At 37.5% G+C, this 16,755-nt stretch overlaps 1 protein-coding gene and 1 long non-coding RNA gene across 2 annotated transcripts in view; both read left to right on the top strand.

The window, feature by feature from the left end:
• Positions 1–1,609, top strand: part of LOC106526664 (uncharacterized) — a 6,283-nt gene extending 4,674 nt beyond the window's left edge. The window contains exons 2-3 of the long non-coding RNA XR_001311284.1: positions 224–595; positions 1,399–1,609. This is a non-coding gene — a long non-coding RNA (uncharacterized LOC106526664). The remainder of the gene's footprint in view (positions 1–223; positions 596–1,398) is intronic.
• A 6,951-nt stretch (positions 1,610–8,560) lies between these two features.
• On the top strand, positions 8,561–15,140 carry myct1b (myc target 1b). The gene is made up of 2 exons (XM_014021304.1): positions 8,561–8,667; positions 14,168–15,140. Exons 1-2 carry the CDS (start codon positions 8,613–8,615, stop codon positions 14,641–14,643), a joined length of 531 nt encoding a protein of 176 aa, XP_013876758.1. The 5' UTR covers positions 8,561–8,612; the 3' UTR covers positions 14,644–15,140.
• Positions 15,141–16,755: the final 1,615 nt, after the last annotated feature.

The following is a 16,755-nucleotide window of genomic DNA, read 5'->3' as shown; positions in this document are numbered from 1 at the left end:
CCTTAATAAAAAAATCGATACAGGGCTTTAGAATATCGATACAGTATCGGGAAATGAAATATCGCGACATTTCAGTGTATCGATATTTTCTTACACCCCTACGTATAATTACTCAACACTTAATTACTCAAGCAGTCTTCAGGCTTGATTAACTGAAGGAGAATCTGGTGTGTGAAAGTGTGTGTCGTGTGTGAAAGTATTCTAAGTAACTTCTGCCTTGCAGGTAGCAGAGCCTGAGTCAGCAGAATCCTGCAGCAGCAGAGGAAGAGAGGATGTTGTGTTGGAAAGCAGCAGGAAGCGACACTCACCTTGCAGCTTCTGCATCACATTAGCGATGTCCACAGAGCCTCGACCAAAGTGTCTGGGAGACGCCATGTCGTCTCCCTGCAGCTGTGTCACAACACTGATGCCACAGGACGTCTCACAGCTGTCTGAGGTGGGACGCACCCTCTGCCCCTCCCTCCCTCCGTCTCCTTGTTCCACTGCAGGACCAGGTCCTATTGAATCTCAGGTTTCACGCAGGTACAAGCAGGTTTACTGTCCAATGAGAGCACTTCTTCCACTCAAAGACTGAGAAAAAGACAAGAGTGTGCAGGTGAGTGTTTGTCCAGCAGGTGGATTACACCTTTTCATTTACAATCTATTAAAGTTAACTTTTGGTGCAAGTTTTCTGACCCGCCATCAAAAGGTGAAAGTGGATGAAACTGTTTTTGCATATTTTGCTTAGAAATATATAAATATTTCTGAACATGAGATGATTTCAGTGTAAAACCGCAGTATGAAAAGCTGATAGTTTATACTGATTTTTAAGAGTTTTAACAGAATTTCACCTTAACTATCCAAATATAACCTTTTAACTTTTATTAAGCCTCCTATTAACCACAACTTCACTAAGAAACAAAAGAAACAAAAGGAAAGCAAGTTGAAAATTATGACAAATTAAATACAAAGTCATTGTGAATAATTCAATATTATTACTAATTACTAATTCAATTAAAAAACTATTTATCTCCTCAACGTGTAAAAATGCACTCCTTTATGTTTTATACCATAAATAAAGACTCAGCATGATGTATTTTAGGAAATTAAGTGAAAGATATTAAAACAGGAAACAGCACAACTTTACGAGCTTAGCAGGAAGTTACAAATAATTCAGGAACAGAAAGACAAGAACTCAGTTAAAAGTCAAATTACTTCTGTATGAAAAAAATAAAATAAAACAATTCATTTAAAATAGCTTGGAACCAATAGAGAAGCCTTATCATCATCAGTGTTCTCACCGGGCCGCTGAAGGCGACAGGAAGTTTCTACCAACAGCTAACAACCAGCACCAAACTCATCCCGCTCAAACACTCACTTAAATATATCTGCGACATGACTTTTTACATCTTCATACAGGAAGTGCCTGCGCGTGCTACTGTTGCTCGGTTGCCATGGAAACGGCGCGCGACACTGGCGTGCGGGTCCGTGACCACAGGAGGCTGCTGGCACGTGGAGGAGGAGCTTCCGGTTTGGAGTTTGCTGCTACCCAGAGTGCTGAAGAACTCTGCTGAACAAGCTGAAACTAAGCTTCTAAAGCTAAAAGAAGCAGAGTTAACTTAGTTAGCTGTTAAAAAAAAAAATCAAAAAATGATAGCTAAGATAACAAAGATAGCTAAAATATGCTAAGCTTATCTAACAAATAGCTAATTATAACAGTATTTGCATTTGCATGTAAAAGTAACTCTGTTACATTTATTCTGAAATATTTATTTTAAAACCAAGTCTTTTCATGGATAAAAATAGCTTTTTGTTTGTTTGTTTGTATGATTGTTTCCGTTGCTTTGAGGATATCTTTTTTTACTTTTGAACATTTGTTATGATGCTGGACCATAGTAACATGGTTTGCTATAACCGAGAGCAGCTGATTAACATCTTGCAGTGGTGGAGAAACCTACTCAAACACTGTACTTAAGTAAAAGTACAGATAAACAGACAAGAATTTACTCTAGTAAAAGTAAAAGTACCACATTAACATTATACTTGAGTAAGTGAGTACTTGCTTTTAAAAATACTTAAAAGGCCAATATTATTTGTTTCTCATGCATATATCTAAATACTATACCATAATAAAGTATCTATGTCACCTTTAGCTGTTATTAAAATGCTGTTTTTATGTTTAAATGCAAAATAAACTTATCTTTTCATCACTTCCTCTTGTAAACGCCTTGAAATTGGCCTCTGTCTCTTTAAGAACCACCTTCTGCTTCTGTTCCGCCCCTTTCGGGGAGGGATGGGCGTGCACTATGATGCAGTTTACTTGGCATCTGAAAATACATTTCCTCAAAGGTATTTTTAATCTGAAAAGAGCTTCACTGAGTGAGAACTAATGTTGAGAGCTCAGAAGACAGTTAGGTTTCACTTTCACCCAAGAGCCTGCAGGAGTCATGGGCGGGGTGTGTGGGGGGGTGTGCTCTGCCATGAGGAAGTTCGGCTTAAAGACACGTCCCAGGGGCGTTTCTGGTACCAAAAGGAGCTTCTGGTCCCCACCTGTCGTTTTGCTCCTCAGCATGGCTTCATAAAAACACTGCAGGATTTCTCAAACATGCATGAATGAGTCAGAGCAAGGCTTTGGGCATGTTTTTTATGAGAGTATAACATTATAACATGATATAAAACTCAAAAAAGTTGATTTTACATGATTTGCCCCTTTAAAGTTTTCAAAGTAAAAGTACTTACTTAATGTATTCTAATGGTCTACAATATCATGAAGTGTGCCTACTGAGTGTATATTTTAATACATCAATGGTGCCATTTTAGTGAACAAAGCTGCAGATGATGCATGTTTTTGTGTTAACCCTCTGTGACACTGTTCACACTTGGACTTGTGATTCTGTGCATCATCACAGATTGTGACAACAGCTGCAGAAGATGTCAATTCACCACCAACCTCCTCTATCAAATATCAACAAGTCATTTTTTTCTTAGAACCAGTTAACTTGAATGTCTTAAATAAGGCCCATGGCACATTTCCTCTGTGGTGGAAACCATTGTGGGCATGCTGCTGCTCTGCTTTTCTTTTTTAGGGTCTAATGGTACTTTCCTGCTTTGCAGTGGTTCAATGGGCCAATTACAGCAATTCCCCCACTCGCTACTGATTACTTTCAAATTAAAAAAAACAAATGAACCACACACAAAAAATGCGACGTAGCATGAATGTACTTTGTAATTCAATGCATTACAGAAATGTAATGGAGTAGAAAGTACTGATACTCAATGTAAAATGTAGTGGAGTAAAAGTCAAAAGTACCCTTCATGAAATATATGCAACTAAAGTACAGATACATGAAAAAAATGCACTTAAGTACAGCAACAAAGTACTTGTACTTAGTTACATCCCACCACTGACATCTCGAAAACTCAAATACGACCTCAACTACAGCCCAAAATGCCAGATGAGTTGAAAAGGAGGTGTCATGAATGTAAAGCAAGAAAAAAGAGGAAAGACGGAAGAAGGACATAAGTGAAGGTGTTGAGTGGGCAGGGGCAGAGCTAGACGTTTTTGCTAGGGGTGGCACAGGGCTGGACAATGTGTTTTTGTTTTTGGTGGGGGGGGGCACATACAAATAAAGAAATACACTCTGAATTTGTAAATTTGAGATGGCTACTACAGCTAATTCCTTAAGGCTTTAATTCATCTGTTTTAAAGGGATCCCTGATTAGTTGTAACATTAGACTTTATATGATAAACATATACTTTAACTGTAAAATAAAGACTGTAAAAATACTGTAATATGTTCAGTTTTTATAATTTTTAAACTAAATGTTTAAAAACATATAACATGGACGGGGCCATTTTATTTACAAGCAAAGCATTCTGGGTAAATGATGACATCAACTAGGTCATCGGTGCGAGGCTGCTAGCGAGCTATATCCACCCTGAAGGTTAATCTTGGACAATATCTGTGTCCAAAACGGCAGGCCGGGTCCTCCGAAGGTCGAATTTGTCGGCCGCATACGTCACAGCGCAGCGACGAAGGACGTCCAAAACCGAAGACTCCTCCGATGTGGCCGACAAATACGTCCTTCCTTTGGCTCGAATCGAAGACAGGTCCGATGGATCCTTCCCGGCCCAGCATATCCCATAATGCATTGCGGCCCGACCGGAGATTTTTTATGCTAGTAATGGAGGGCGAAGCGAGAGAAAAGAATACATTTTAAATAAAAATATGGTGATATAAAAACAAAAAAAAAATTAGCGTTTGTAATTCTAATACTTTTATCATTTGTATGGACATGTTTTTATATGTTATTTTTTCGTCATAAAAAACGCGAAATAAACATGAACCTACAGCAGGTCAATTAGCTCTTCAAATGTTACCTTTAAGTTAATTTTATAGTTTTGTGATATTAATAATGCTAATATATTGATATTTTTCTAGTTTTGATTTAAGTTTGCTTGTTTAGCATCGTCACAGTTGCTAGGTGACATGACGTACGCCGGGGTAAGGAGGGGAGGCTAGACCGTCCAAATTCACAGCCTCTTTTTTTCCGGTCTTCCCAGTCTACCAAGGACCCGGCCCGCCACGACCGGGGAGTCTGGGTCCTCCGGAGGACCTGGCCTGTCGTTTTGGACACAGCCAATATCTGATGATCGACTCTTTTAAATGAAACCAGAGAGCGTTGACAGAGAGGAGAAGGTAGAAATGACTCAGCCTGGAACTGAAAATATGGATGGAGGACAACAGAGCTGCTTCATGGAAGAAGAACCTCAGCTTAGCCTGTTAGCTTTAGCGTTAGCTCCGAGGTTATATTGCCTTATATGTATTAGCTCAGCGCTACATATTCTCCTCCCGTCACTGAGGTCCTCCATCCACATGACAGAGAGGGGAACACAAAAATGACTCAGTCTGCAACTGAAAATGTGGATGGAGGACCTCAGTTTAGCTTGTTTGTCTCGCTAGCGCCAAGCTAATACATATAAGGCAATATAGCGTGAGGGATAGCGCGAATGCTAACAGACTAAGCTGAGTTTCTTCTTCCATGAAGCAGCTCTGTTGTCCTCCATCCATATTTTCAGTTCCAGGCTGAGTCATTTCTACCTTCTCCTCCCTGTCAACGCTCTCTGGTTTCATTTAAAAGAGTCGATCATCAGATATTGTCCAAGATTAACCTTCAGGGTGGATATAGCTCGCTAGCAGCCTCACACCAATGACCTACTTGATGTCATCATTTACCCAGAATGCTTTGCATGTAAATAAAATGGCTCTGTCCGTGTTAAAATATATTTAAAAAAATTTACTAAACTAACCAGCCTACAGTATTTTTACAGTCTTTATTTTACAGTTAAAATAAATGTTTATCAAATAAAGTTTAATGTTACAACTAATCGTGGATCCCTTTAAGAAACATTTAGCTGAAATTTTGTGACTATGGCTGTATCCAAAACGGGAGGCCGGGTCCTTCGAAAGCCATATTCGTCGTCCGCTTACGTCACAGCACCGCAACGGAAGCTGTCCAAATCCGAAGACTTCTTCAATGCAGCCACCAAATGCGTCCTTCCTTTGCCCCTAACTGAAGGACTGGTCCAATGGATCCATCTCAGCCCACCATAACCCATCATGCACTGCGGGCAGACCGGAGATTTTTTTTCTGCTAGTAATGGTGGACAAAGTGAGAGAAAGGAATACGTTTTAAATACAAATATGGCAGTATAAAAATTAAAATTTTCAAGCAGTTGTATTTTTAATACCTTTGTCATTTGTACAGACATGTTTTACATATTATTTTTGTCTGACAAAAAAATGACTGATCAGGACTTCTGAGAAAATAACTGGTTGTCCTCACCCCTCCCTCAACAATATCACCAGCAGCCGCTGTCTGTCCAGGGTAAAGAATATTTTCAAAGACCCCCTCCATTCTTGTCACCAGCTGCTCAGCCTGCTGCCCCCCAGCAGAAGGTACAGGACCATTAAGAGCTGCATCAGCAAACTCAAAAACTCTGAACACCAGTCAAACACTTTAAGTGCAATAACTGCTGAATTGAACTGAACTGAATTGAATTAAGTGCCTTTATTGTCATTGTACATGACAACAAATACGGTGTAACACCCACCCAAGAGACACAAAAACAAGGGGGGATGGTGCCCCCCTTTTATTGGTTTTATCTTAAAATTTTGCCAAATCCTACGTCATTATGTATACTGTATACAGTATGTTGCTGTCATCCTACGTCTTTAAATAAACACTGTCAGTTCAGTTTTGTTGTAATGCCTTGTGCATTGATAATAAAGCCTATTTTATCATTGCTGCATCCTAAATGCACAAAAGAGCGTTACCGCAGATCCTTCCTCCCATCAGCTGTTAGACTCTATAACCATCACTGCTCCCAGTAGTCTCGATAAACATCCATGTTTGTGTTTGCAGGGCAAACAACTCTACCTCTCAATCATTATATCAATAATTATCTATGGCAATTGTACATCTTTTTTTCCTGTACTGGAACACTGACATAATGACTGAGTTCGACTCAATTTGCACACCCCATCAGATCATGAGTCTGTCAGGACTGTTTTTCTTGTAATTTTGTATTTTTCTGAATGGTATCTTGCTTTTATTTTATTTTTGTCTAATTTCATCTTGATAGTCCAGTACAGTAATTTTTATTTTATTTTATTCTGTTTATTTTTATTGTTACTATTTTCAATTCTATTATTATTGCCACAGTTGATAATGTCACATACACTGGACTTCCCCACGCGGGACAATAAAGGCTGTTTCTATTCTATTCTATTCTATTCTATTCTATTCTATTCTATTCTATTCTATTCTATTCTAGCTGAAATGGTAGCTAGAAGTAGCAAAAGGCTGGCAAAAAAATGAAAAGGCTAACTGGAAGTTAAAACTAGCATTAAGCCAATATAGTGTAAGTATGCTGAACTAAAATTAAAAAATCTCCATCATATTATTCAGGGATCATGGTAAACTGAATGTTTTGAAAATGTAAAAAGTTTAAAAAGTCACAGCAGCTATCTCCTGGATTAGCTCAACATTTTGATATAGGTCATAAGTGTTTAAGCATTAACTGAAGCCCAGAGTTGTAAAGTAACTAAGTACAAATACTTTGTTACTGTACTTAAGTAGAATTTTTGGGTATCTGTACTTTACTTGAGTAATTATTTTCAGCCTACTTTTTATGTCTACTTCTTACATTTTCACACAATTATCTGTACTTTCTACTCCTTACATTTTTAAAAAAGGCAGGAAGTAAAAAGTTGTTACTTTTATTTCATTCCAGCTTGTTATTGTAAAAAACTAAACAAGTAATATAATAATACAAGTATATAAAATATAATGTAATATAAATTGTGCCTTCTAGATGGAGTGAATTTAACTGTGGTTGAATGAGAAGTATAAATATATAAAACTCTGACACCGTATTAGCTTGTACACAAACAAATCATGTCACAGTGTAGCAGGCTATAATCATTAAAATAAAAGGACTGTACTTAAGAAGTATTTGTATTTTATGAATTATATTATTGCATTTGTCCACAGCCCTCGGATAGATTTCATTTTAGAAAAGATTTGGTCACCCTTGATAWATGTATATAAACTGAAACAGACTAGTGCATCCTGAATTTAACAAATTAATTATTTTAATACGATATATAGTCATTTCTGCATTTTGTTTTGGAGGGAGGTCTCCTAATAAATGTCCTTACAGAAAATCTAACTGCTCATTTTAAATCAATACTTTTACTTTTAATACTTAAGTTCAAAATATATCAGATACTTTAAGACTTTTACTCAAGTAATATTCCTAAAGGAGACTTTAACTTTTACCAAAGTAATTTTTTGATAATTTACTTATACTTTTACTCAAGTATCACTTTGTGGTACTTCATACAACACTGCTGAAGCCCATAAAGAAGAATGTTGAGCAGGTCTTTGAAGCTGTAAAGGTGTTGGACATGTTGACACTTCATTGCCGCCTGCTGGACATATTTATGAGAAGACTGGGTTAACATTGTAAATCCTGAGGCTGGACAGCAGGCTGCATCGATCTTAAACGAAGCCTTGCTTAGACCAGATGGAGAAAGAAATACTTAAAGTTAGTAAGTTTGGAGAACTGTTAGCAACTGTTTTCATTTGTTAGCCTGGGAGCATGAGAGAGCTGGGAACAGAAACAATTGAAGGAAATCCCTGCAGAGACTCTGAGCTGCAGACTCTGCATTGGAAGGTGGTGGTTTGTTGTTCACATTGTTGTCAAGACTTTTGACAACTTTCCAAGAATTTGGACATTAGCAGAAAGGCTGTACGTTTCAATAGATTTGTTTGTCTCTTTTTTAAAAGTATAAATAAAAGAACCTGTGCATCCTACAAAGTTTATCCTTGTTTTCCATCAGACACGTGTGATGTGGCCTGCTTCATAAAATTACACCAAAAAAGTATTGATCCTAAGGAAATGATGCAAAAGGAAACAGCCCTGCTTCCCAGTGTTATGTCCCGTACAGATAAGCCAAGCTTAGAGGAGGAAGGAAGCCATGTTTCCACTGCAGGAACAGAAAGAAGCTCAGTCTCTGTTTGCAAAGGGGTCAGGGTGGAACTAAACTTAAGCTCATCTGCAGAAAATGGCACAAAATGAAACCAGCCCCTTTTTGGAAATATTAAAATCATTTAATCTTGGTAAGTGCATCTCTCTTTGTTTCTCAGGATAATGTGGGGCCATCTTCAACTGTCTGTTAGAGAGGGTTCTGAAGGGTCCAAAGGAACGCTGTTGAAAAACTTTACCATTCTGTTCAGGGTTTGTTACATATCTTATTGCACAGTTTTGAAATAAAACCTTCATTAAAAAAGCAACACGTACAGGAATACTGTGAGATTACTTTTGGCAGTAATACGTTGCACAACACAGATAATATCTGGAAAAGAAACTGCAGGAAACAAAGAAGAATGGGATTTAGTGGAATAGCCAGCCTTGTTTAGAGCTCTGCATCTCAGAGACACTTTACCTTTAAAACCTCTTTAAAAATTAAACTGTTCATAAAAGTTCATTTATACATGGCGGAACCTGTCATCCTATTTTTACATATTCAGAATTGAGTTGGAGGCTTTTTTTATTCCACTGAATGTTTGACAGTTGATGTTGAGATAGGGTAACGAACAAATAAACAGAATTTTATGTATCACAATATAGATCAAAATGTAGATATTTTGTCTTCTGTCACCCAGTATGTCTCTCACTGCTGTAGGACTTCCAGGTTTTCCAGTTTTCTCCAACAAAAAGCAGAAAGTCAACAGCTTCACAGACTTTAGTAATATTTTACTCAATTTGTTCTCTTCAAACCAGGAAGTGAGGTTTTTTTTGACTTGTCACATCTTCTACATAAAAATTAAATTAAATTAATACAAAAATACAATTCCTGTGTGTTCAGTCTTCTGTAATTCCCTGATTTATAATTTTCACACAGCAGCTGTTCTTTGAGCCTTATTTTCAGTCTACCTTTCACGAATATGGCAGTCAGGGTAAGACAGACACAGATGTGTGGTTACCATAAGGAGCAGCTCTAACATTCTTAGTTTAAAATATAGATATTTTTCCTTTAGGGATGTTTAAAGTCAATGCTTTCTTCTGAAACATAAATGTTTTCAAGTAACAAAATTTAATTCCTATGGATTAAATATATTTATAGACCAGCTACACTCACAAAAAATACTTCAAAACATTTCTAATCTAATTTCCCTCTGGGATAAATAAAGTATTTTTGAACTGAATTGATTTGGATTGAAATTCTGCACAAGTTTAAAGTCAATATTAAATGATGTACAAGACCGGCCTGTTCCATAGGCAGTACAGGCAAAAGCTAAGGGCTCTGTCCATCTAGGGGGCGTCAAAAATAGAGGACAAATCTTTAAATAACTTTTTATCAGAGTATAGTTGATTACATCTGTGCAGTAGTTGCTGTCTATTCAAGATTATGAAGATAAGTTGTTCTGTGGGTTTCTCAGCTGCTTTGTTATGAGGTGTTAACTGGTGTTAAGGATATTTCATGATAAAAGCATCATATGATGCAGTCAAGGCCAACTACTGGTGCTCAGTGTGTAAATAGAAAACAAAAATTATAATAAATGGAAGTTTCAGTAATGATTAAAGTCTGTTTTTTGGAAAATGTAGAGTTTTGAGTAAATATTTTACAAAGTATATCCCTGAAGCCCCCCTAAAACTGCTTCAGTCCACAGCAGCTGGTTAACCTGAACAGGTGTTCCTCATGAACTCAGCAGATGAGGGCAGATATGAGGTGGACTTCTGGGTTTCTGTTTCAAATGAATTAAATTAAACTGTTTTCTAAAGATAAAAAAAGTAATATGGAAGACAAAACTTTGTATGCAAATGTTATAAATTGGCAGTAAAATTTAGGAAACTGCACAGGGGTGCCAACTGAAATCTTGGATGCCAAATTGGCTAGGTATTTGTTTGGTATCACATAACCTTTGTTTACCAACCAAGAAATAAGAAAATACAATTACATGTGTTAGAAAGTATAGAGAGATACAAACTGTAAAGCTGAATGTTTGAACACTAAGATTTAACACTTGGTGGGACTTGACTCTGGTAAAAATTGGTGGTTTGCATGTTGTTCAAGGCCTTTTTTCTTGAGTTTCTGGAGCCAGGACAGGGATTCAGGAGATAGACCAGATCTGAGTTATGTGTGGTAAATTTATGTAATGGGGTGTAACGATACAGAAAATTCACAATTCGGTTAAATTCGGTACAAGTATATCGACTAGTCTCACGTTTCAATATTTTTCAATACAAAAAAGAGAAATGTCCATGCCCTTCTTAACTTGTAATTTAATTAAAGGGCCAATATTATGTGTTTCTCAGACATACATTTAAATACTATACCATAATAAAGTATCTATGTCACCTTTACCTGTTATTAAAATGCTGTTTTCATGTTTAAATAGAAAATAAACTTATCTTCTCATCACTTCCTCTTCTAAACACTTTGAAATTGGCCTCTGTCTCTTTAAGAACCACCTTCCGCTTCTGTTTTGCACATTTCAGTGTGAGGGGGAGGGGGTGGGCTGCATTGATGCAGTTTACTTGGCATCTGAAAATACATTTCCTCAAATGTATTTTCAATCTGAAAAGAGCTTCACTGAGTGAGAACTAATGTTGAGAGCAGCAGATAGTTTAAGTTTTACTTTTGGTTTTTCACCCGAGAGCCTGCAGGAGTCATGGGTGGGGTGTGTGGGGAGGGGGGTGCGCTCTGCCATGAGGAAGGTCAGCTTAAAGACACGTCCCAGGGGCGTTTCTGGTCCCCACCTGTCGTTTTGCTCCTCAGCAGGGCTTCTTAAAAACACTGCAGGATTTCTCAAACATGCATGAATGAGTCAGAGCAAGGCTTTGGGCATGTTTTTTTATGATAGTATAACATTATGATATAAAACTCTAAAAAGTTGCTTTTACATGATATTGCTCCTTTAAATTAATTACAAACATTTGTTTAACCTCAAAAGTACAGTTTTTAAATTAAATGTTGCTGAACAACAAGTTTCTCAGTGGATCTGCGCTCAAAAATGCAGCCTAGGTGGAGTAGTCGAACACAGATCCACTGATCCTTCAACACAGAGCATCTTCAGGAGACAAGTTGATAAAATAAATTTGAACAATTTGTATAGTTTGATACATAGTGTATTGAACCTAAAGCACTGGATTGAACAGTTTGATACAGATGCATGTTGCACCTCTAGTCTGTAAATACATATTCAGGTCTGAGAACTGAACCGATCTCCTGTGCATAATTAGGTCCGTCTTTGTACAGGGAAGCTGGTCCTGTTCCAGCTTCAACTTCCAAGTTCTGCTTGTTATTTTCAGTCTATGATTTTCAACTAGACTGGATCCTGTTGTGTGGAAATTCTTTCCATGACGTTTTACACTTTGTTCAAACCAACCAACTTATGATTCAGTAACTGGGATTCAACAATTAACCACATGAAAGACAATGAGGTCAGACAAACAGAGCTGCAGCACTTCCTGGCTCTGATTAGAAGTGATCTGTCAGAGAAATGATGCCAAATAATAATATATCTTCTTCATTTGCTCCCAAAAACCTGGAAAATCTCAAAATCACCTTGTTTTTTGTCTGTCTTAATGTGAGAAAACTACATTGTAACTAAAGGATAAGGCAGAGTTCTGACTCGTGCTGCAGACAGAACCTGTAAGACTGATCTGATGATCCAACACCCACACTGCAGCCACGATATATGACCATAACTATAGCAGTACTTTGCAGCAATAAGAAATCAATACACCTTACATAAATCTGTGTTTCTTGTCTTTGGTTACACTGCAAAAACTGTCCATCTTACCAAGTTTTAAAATCTTATATCAGCCAAAAAAGTCTTTTTGATCTTGTTTTGAGACTGATTTACTAAACAAGAACTGATTGTGTAAGAATAATCATCTTGTTTTCAGAATGTGTAAGATTATTTGTCTTGTTAGTCTGAAAATTTGACTCAAATTAAGTCAAAATTTTCTGCCAGTGGAGTAAGAAAATTTTACTTTGTAAGATTCTTGAAATAAGAAAAAATTGAGTCAAATCAAGTATTTTAAGAATCTTACCAAGTAAAATTTTCTTACTCCACTGGCAGAAATTTTGACTTAATTTGAGTCAAATTTTCAGACTAACAAGACAAATAATCTTACACATTCTGAAAACAAGACTGAGAGATAATTTTGGTATTTCTGGCTCTGTGTTAAACTGGTTCACCTCTTATTTATCTGAACGGTCTTTTACTGTTTTTATGAATCAGGTTTACTCTGATGTTGCACCGCTGTCTTGTGGGGTACCCCAAGGTTCAGTTTTGGGCCCAATCCTCTTTTTATTGTACCTGCACCCTTTAGGAGGTATTTTAAAATGTTACAGTAACACCATCTGTATGCTGATGACATACAGTTGTACTTTTCCTTTAGACCCCCTGAGTTCTTCAAACTATCTGAACTCAGTAACTGTCTGTCAGAAGTCAAAACATGGCTGAACAACAACTACCTGCAGTTAAATGCAAACAAGACTGAAACTCATATTATGGCCCCCGATGATAAAATCCCTGTAATCAGGCAGCACCTTGCTTTTTTAACTCCTTCAGTGAAAAATAGTCTCATAAATCTGGGTGTTGTCTTTGATAGTTCTATGTTTTTTGACAATCATTGTAAAATTTTAGTTCGTAACTGTTTTTATCATTTAAGGAATATTTCAAAGCTGAGATCTTTTGTGTCACAGAAGGAACTAGAGATGGTTGTTCACACTTTTATTTCTTCTCGTTTAGATTATTGTAACAGTCTTTTTACATGTTTAAACAAATCCTCCCTGACTCGGCTTCAGTCTGTGCAGAACGCTGCAGCGAGATTATTAACAAAGACCCACAGGAGAGCCCACATTACACCTGTTTTAGCCTCTCTGCACTGGCACCCTGTGCATTTGAAGAATCATTTTGAAATTTTAGTTTTAACTTTCAGAGCACTTCATGGTCAGGCCCCCAAATACATCCTGGACCTTCTGAAGCCTCTCTGTCCATCCAGGACTTTGAGGTCTTCTAATCAAATGCTGCTGGTGGTCCCAGGAACCCATGATAAAACCAGTGGAGACAAAGCTTTTCAGGTGGTGGCCCCGAGGCTCTGGAACGCTCTCCCTCTGTCCCTTCACTGATCAGATTCTACTGACTCTTTTAAGAAACATCTTAAGACATTTTTATTCAGACAGGCTTTTAGTTAATGTGCTTTTTATTGTGTTTTAATTGTTGTTTTTATATCTGTGATCTGTTTTATTGTTTTTAATTATTTTTTGCTTTCTGTGAAGCACTTTGTGATGTTTGTGTCTCTGAAAGGTGCTATAGAAATAAAGTTTACTTACTTACTTTTACTTACTTACTTAAAACAAGATGATTATTCTTACACAATCAGTTCTTGTTTAGTAAATCAGTCTCAAAACAAGATCAAAAAGACTTTTTGGCTGATATAAGATTTTAAAACTTGGTAAGATGGACAGTTTTTGCAGTGTAGTTTATTTTTAACTTCAGAGGGAGCTGAGGCCACTAGCTGGAAGCAGCACTTTTCATCCCTCCTTCCTCTCTGCTCTCTGCTTCCTCCTCTTGGACTGAGTGTCGATTTGTCTTTTCACAGGTGACATGATCCTCGCCTTCTGTTTATCGGTGCTTGTGGGCCTGCTGCTGGGAGCCATGGTCTACGTTCTGCTGACCTGGGTGTCGAGGGGCCGGGCTAAAGCCAGGATCACTTCTCGAACACGTGACCCCACGGACAACCAGCTGGGTGTTTACAGAAGCACTTTTCTGGGTGTTTACAGGCAGCCGTCTTTAGAGCCCGTGGGCCCTTTGGGGAGTAAACCTTTGGCAGAGGCATCCACATTTCGACCGCTGCCCAAAAAGAGCCGTCCTGCTCTGAACTTGGTAAATGACGCACAGGTAACCATGTCAGAGGACACGGTGGCCTCAGACTCGTCGGACTCGGCCTCTCTTGTGCCAAACAAAAGACATTCCTTCTGGTTGGGCAGCAACAGCCTGAAAGGATTCCTCCCCTCACACACCCCGCCTCCTGCGTACGACAGCTGCATCCACGCCTTTCAGGAGACCTACACCTAAAACCAGTCCCATCAGAACCAGAACCACAAACAGGACCAAAAGTTTGGAGCTGCTTTGTTTGTTCCAGCAGTCTTTAAAGACAATAAAAAAGCACAGTCCAATTTAGAGAAGTGAATCCTCATCTGAAATAAATGCTTCATCAGCCAGAACAGCTCACCTGAACTTATCAAGACAGTCCAGTGAGTCAACTTTAAACTGCTAAACAGTCTGATGGTTTTCACTCAGCATTTTATGACACCAACCACAGAGTACAAAGTGTGGAGAGAGGCTAAAGTCTTCATCCAGGTTAGGCTAATGCAGGGCTCTGCAACCTTTATGATCAACAGAGCCATTTCTGCTACTTGGCTCACAAATAAAATGTGTTCAGAGCCGCAAAACCAGCTACAACTGTGATTATCAACTGATGGTTCGTGGGCCTTTTCGAAGCCTTTTCAGGAACCTTTATGGCCAGTGACTTTATAAAACTAAAAATATATTGTGAATTTAATTATTTATTGTTTTTGCACATCAGGACAAATGAAAAGACCATATTCATATAAACAAGAAAACACTGTATATAGTTTTTACCAAGTTTCATAAAAACTAGGTCAACTGAACTATTCAGGTATTTTTTTTCTAATACTTATTATTATAATGTAGTTTTCAAATTCTTTAAAGGTGATTCTGATGGATTTGAGAGAAATATCGTAGAAAGAATTTGGATTATTTAAGTAAACACTAGGCTAGCATGAGCTAACATGTTTTATCTTTTGTATTAGCATTGATCACATATTTGCATACAAATTTATTTCTGTTGTGAGTACAAAAAAACAAAAAACGTGTATTTGTTCTGTTATGTTTGGTCACATTTTCAAAGAGTCACCGCAGAGGGACCAAAGAGCCACATGTGGCCCCAGAGCCGCAGGTTGCAGGCCCCTGGGCTAATGGTTAGCCAAATCATTTATCAGATTTCTAAGAGGACTTCTTCAGAAACAGCAGACAGTTGTAAAACAATGCTACTGTTGAACACTTTGTGGTTGATTAATTGAATTTTTAGACACATTTCTTAAATGTTTTACTTTGTGTCGACTTCCTTGTTAAAAACCTGCGTTATGTGTCCCTCTGGGCCGTTAACTGGGATGGATCAGATCTGAATTATGTGTGGTAAACTCTATATGTTTGTAATTAAATATTAGATTATTAACATGTCCCCTGTGCATACTTCGGCTGCAAATTGTGACACATTTTCTTACACAACATTAGCTACTCTTATGTTTGTTTGGTTTGTTCCTTTTGTTTGAACCAAACTAACATCAGTGCTACAACTTTAACATCATGCAGAGTGTAGATGTGTTTATGCCGATGGTCCCCAGGCAGCTGACTGTACACGGATGGTGCTGAGGCAGTCAAATTTAAGCACATGGTGCTGAGACACAATAAAATAAAATGACACTTGTTTGGTTAGCCATTAGCCTAGCCTGGATGAAGATTTCTTTCTTCGCTCTCGGGGCTCCATGACTGCTGTCTCAACTGATAAGGTGTTAATTAAAAGGTAAAGACAGAACATCTTCCAAAAAGATTGAACTGTTTCTTTAATGACTCAGACCCAGATAGTAAAATATGAGTGAATCAGCCTTGAAATATGGTTAGGCATGATACTGAATCCATGTTGAAATTATACAAAAAGTGGTCGTTGACTTACTTGTTGAAACAGTTGTTAGTTTTTCAACACTGATAATATATCAGTGTTGATTCAACATTGATTAGACGACATTTTAATCATTAGAATTCAACCATGAGACGTTGAATCAACAACATCTTTTAAACATTGGTTAATAGTTAGAATTGGATGTTTGATGGTTGATTCACCATAAACACTGCAAAAACTGTCCATCTTACCAAGTTTTAAAATCTTATATCAGCCAAAAAGTCTTTTTGATCTTGTTTTGAGACTGATTTACTAAACAAGAACTGATTGTGTAAGAATAATCATCTTGTTTTCAGAATGTGTAAGATTATTTGTCTTGTTCGCCTGAAAATTTGACTCAAATCTGCCAATGGAGTAAGAAAATTTTACTTGGTAAGATTCCTGAAATACTTGATTTGACTCAATTTTTTCTTATTTCAAGAATC

Source organism: Austrofundulus limnaeus, unplaced genomic scaffold (assembly GCF_001266775.1).
Source record: "Austrofundulus limnaeus strain Quisiro unplaced genomic scaffold, Austrofundulus_limnaeus-1.0 Scaffold287, whole genome shotgun sequence".
NCBI classification, from domain to species: Eukaryota; Metazoa; Chordata; class Actinopteri; order Cyprinodontiformes; family Rivulidae; genus Austrofundulus; species Austrofundulus limnaeus.
Note: the sequence above shows the minus strand (reverse complement) of the source record. Positions and strands in the feature narration are given on the sequence as shown.

What these genes read in the sequence shown, in the direction of transcription:
- myct1b (XM_014021304.1), top strand. Translation starts at nt 8,613, where the DNA reads ATGGCACAAAATGAAACCAGCCCCTTTTTGGAAATATTAAAATCATTT. An exon ending in ATTAAAATCATTTAATCTTG is followed by an intron (nt 8,668 to 14,167) that starts GTAAGTGCATCT and finishes GTCTTTTCACAG; the next exon opens with GTGACATGATCCTCGCCTTC.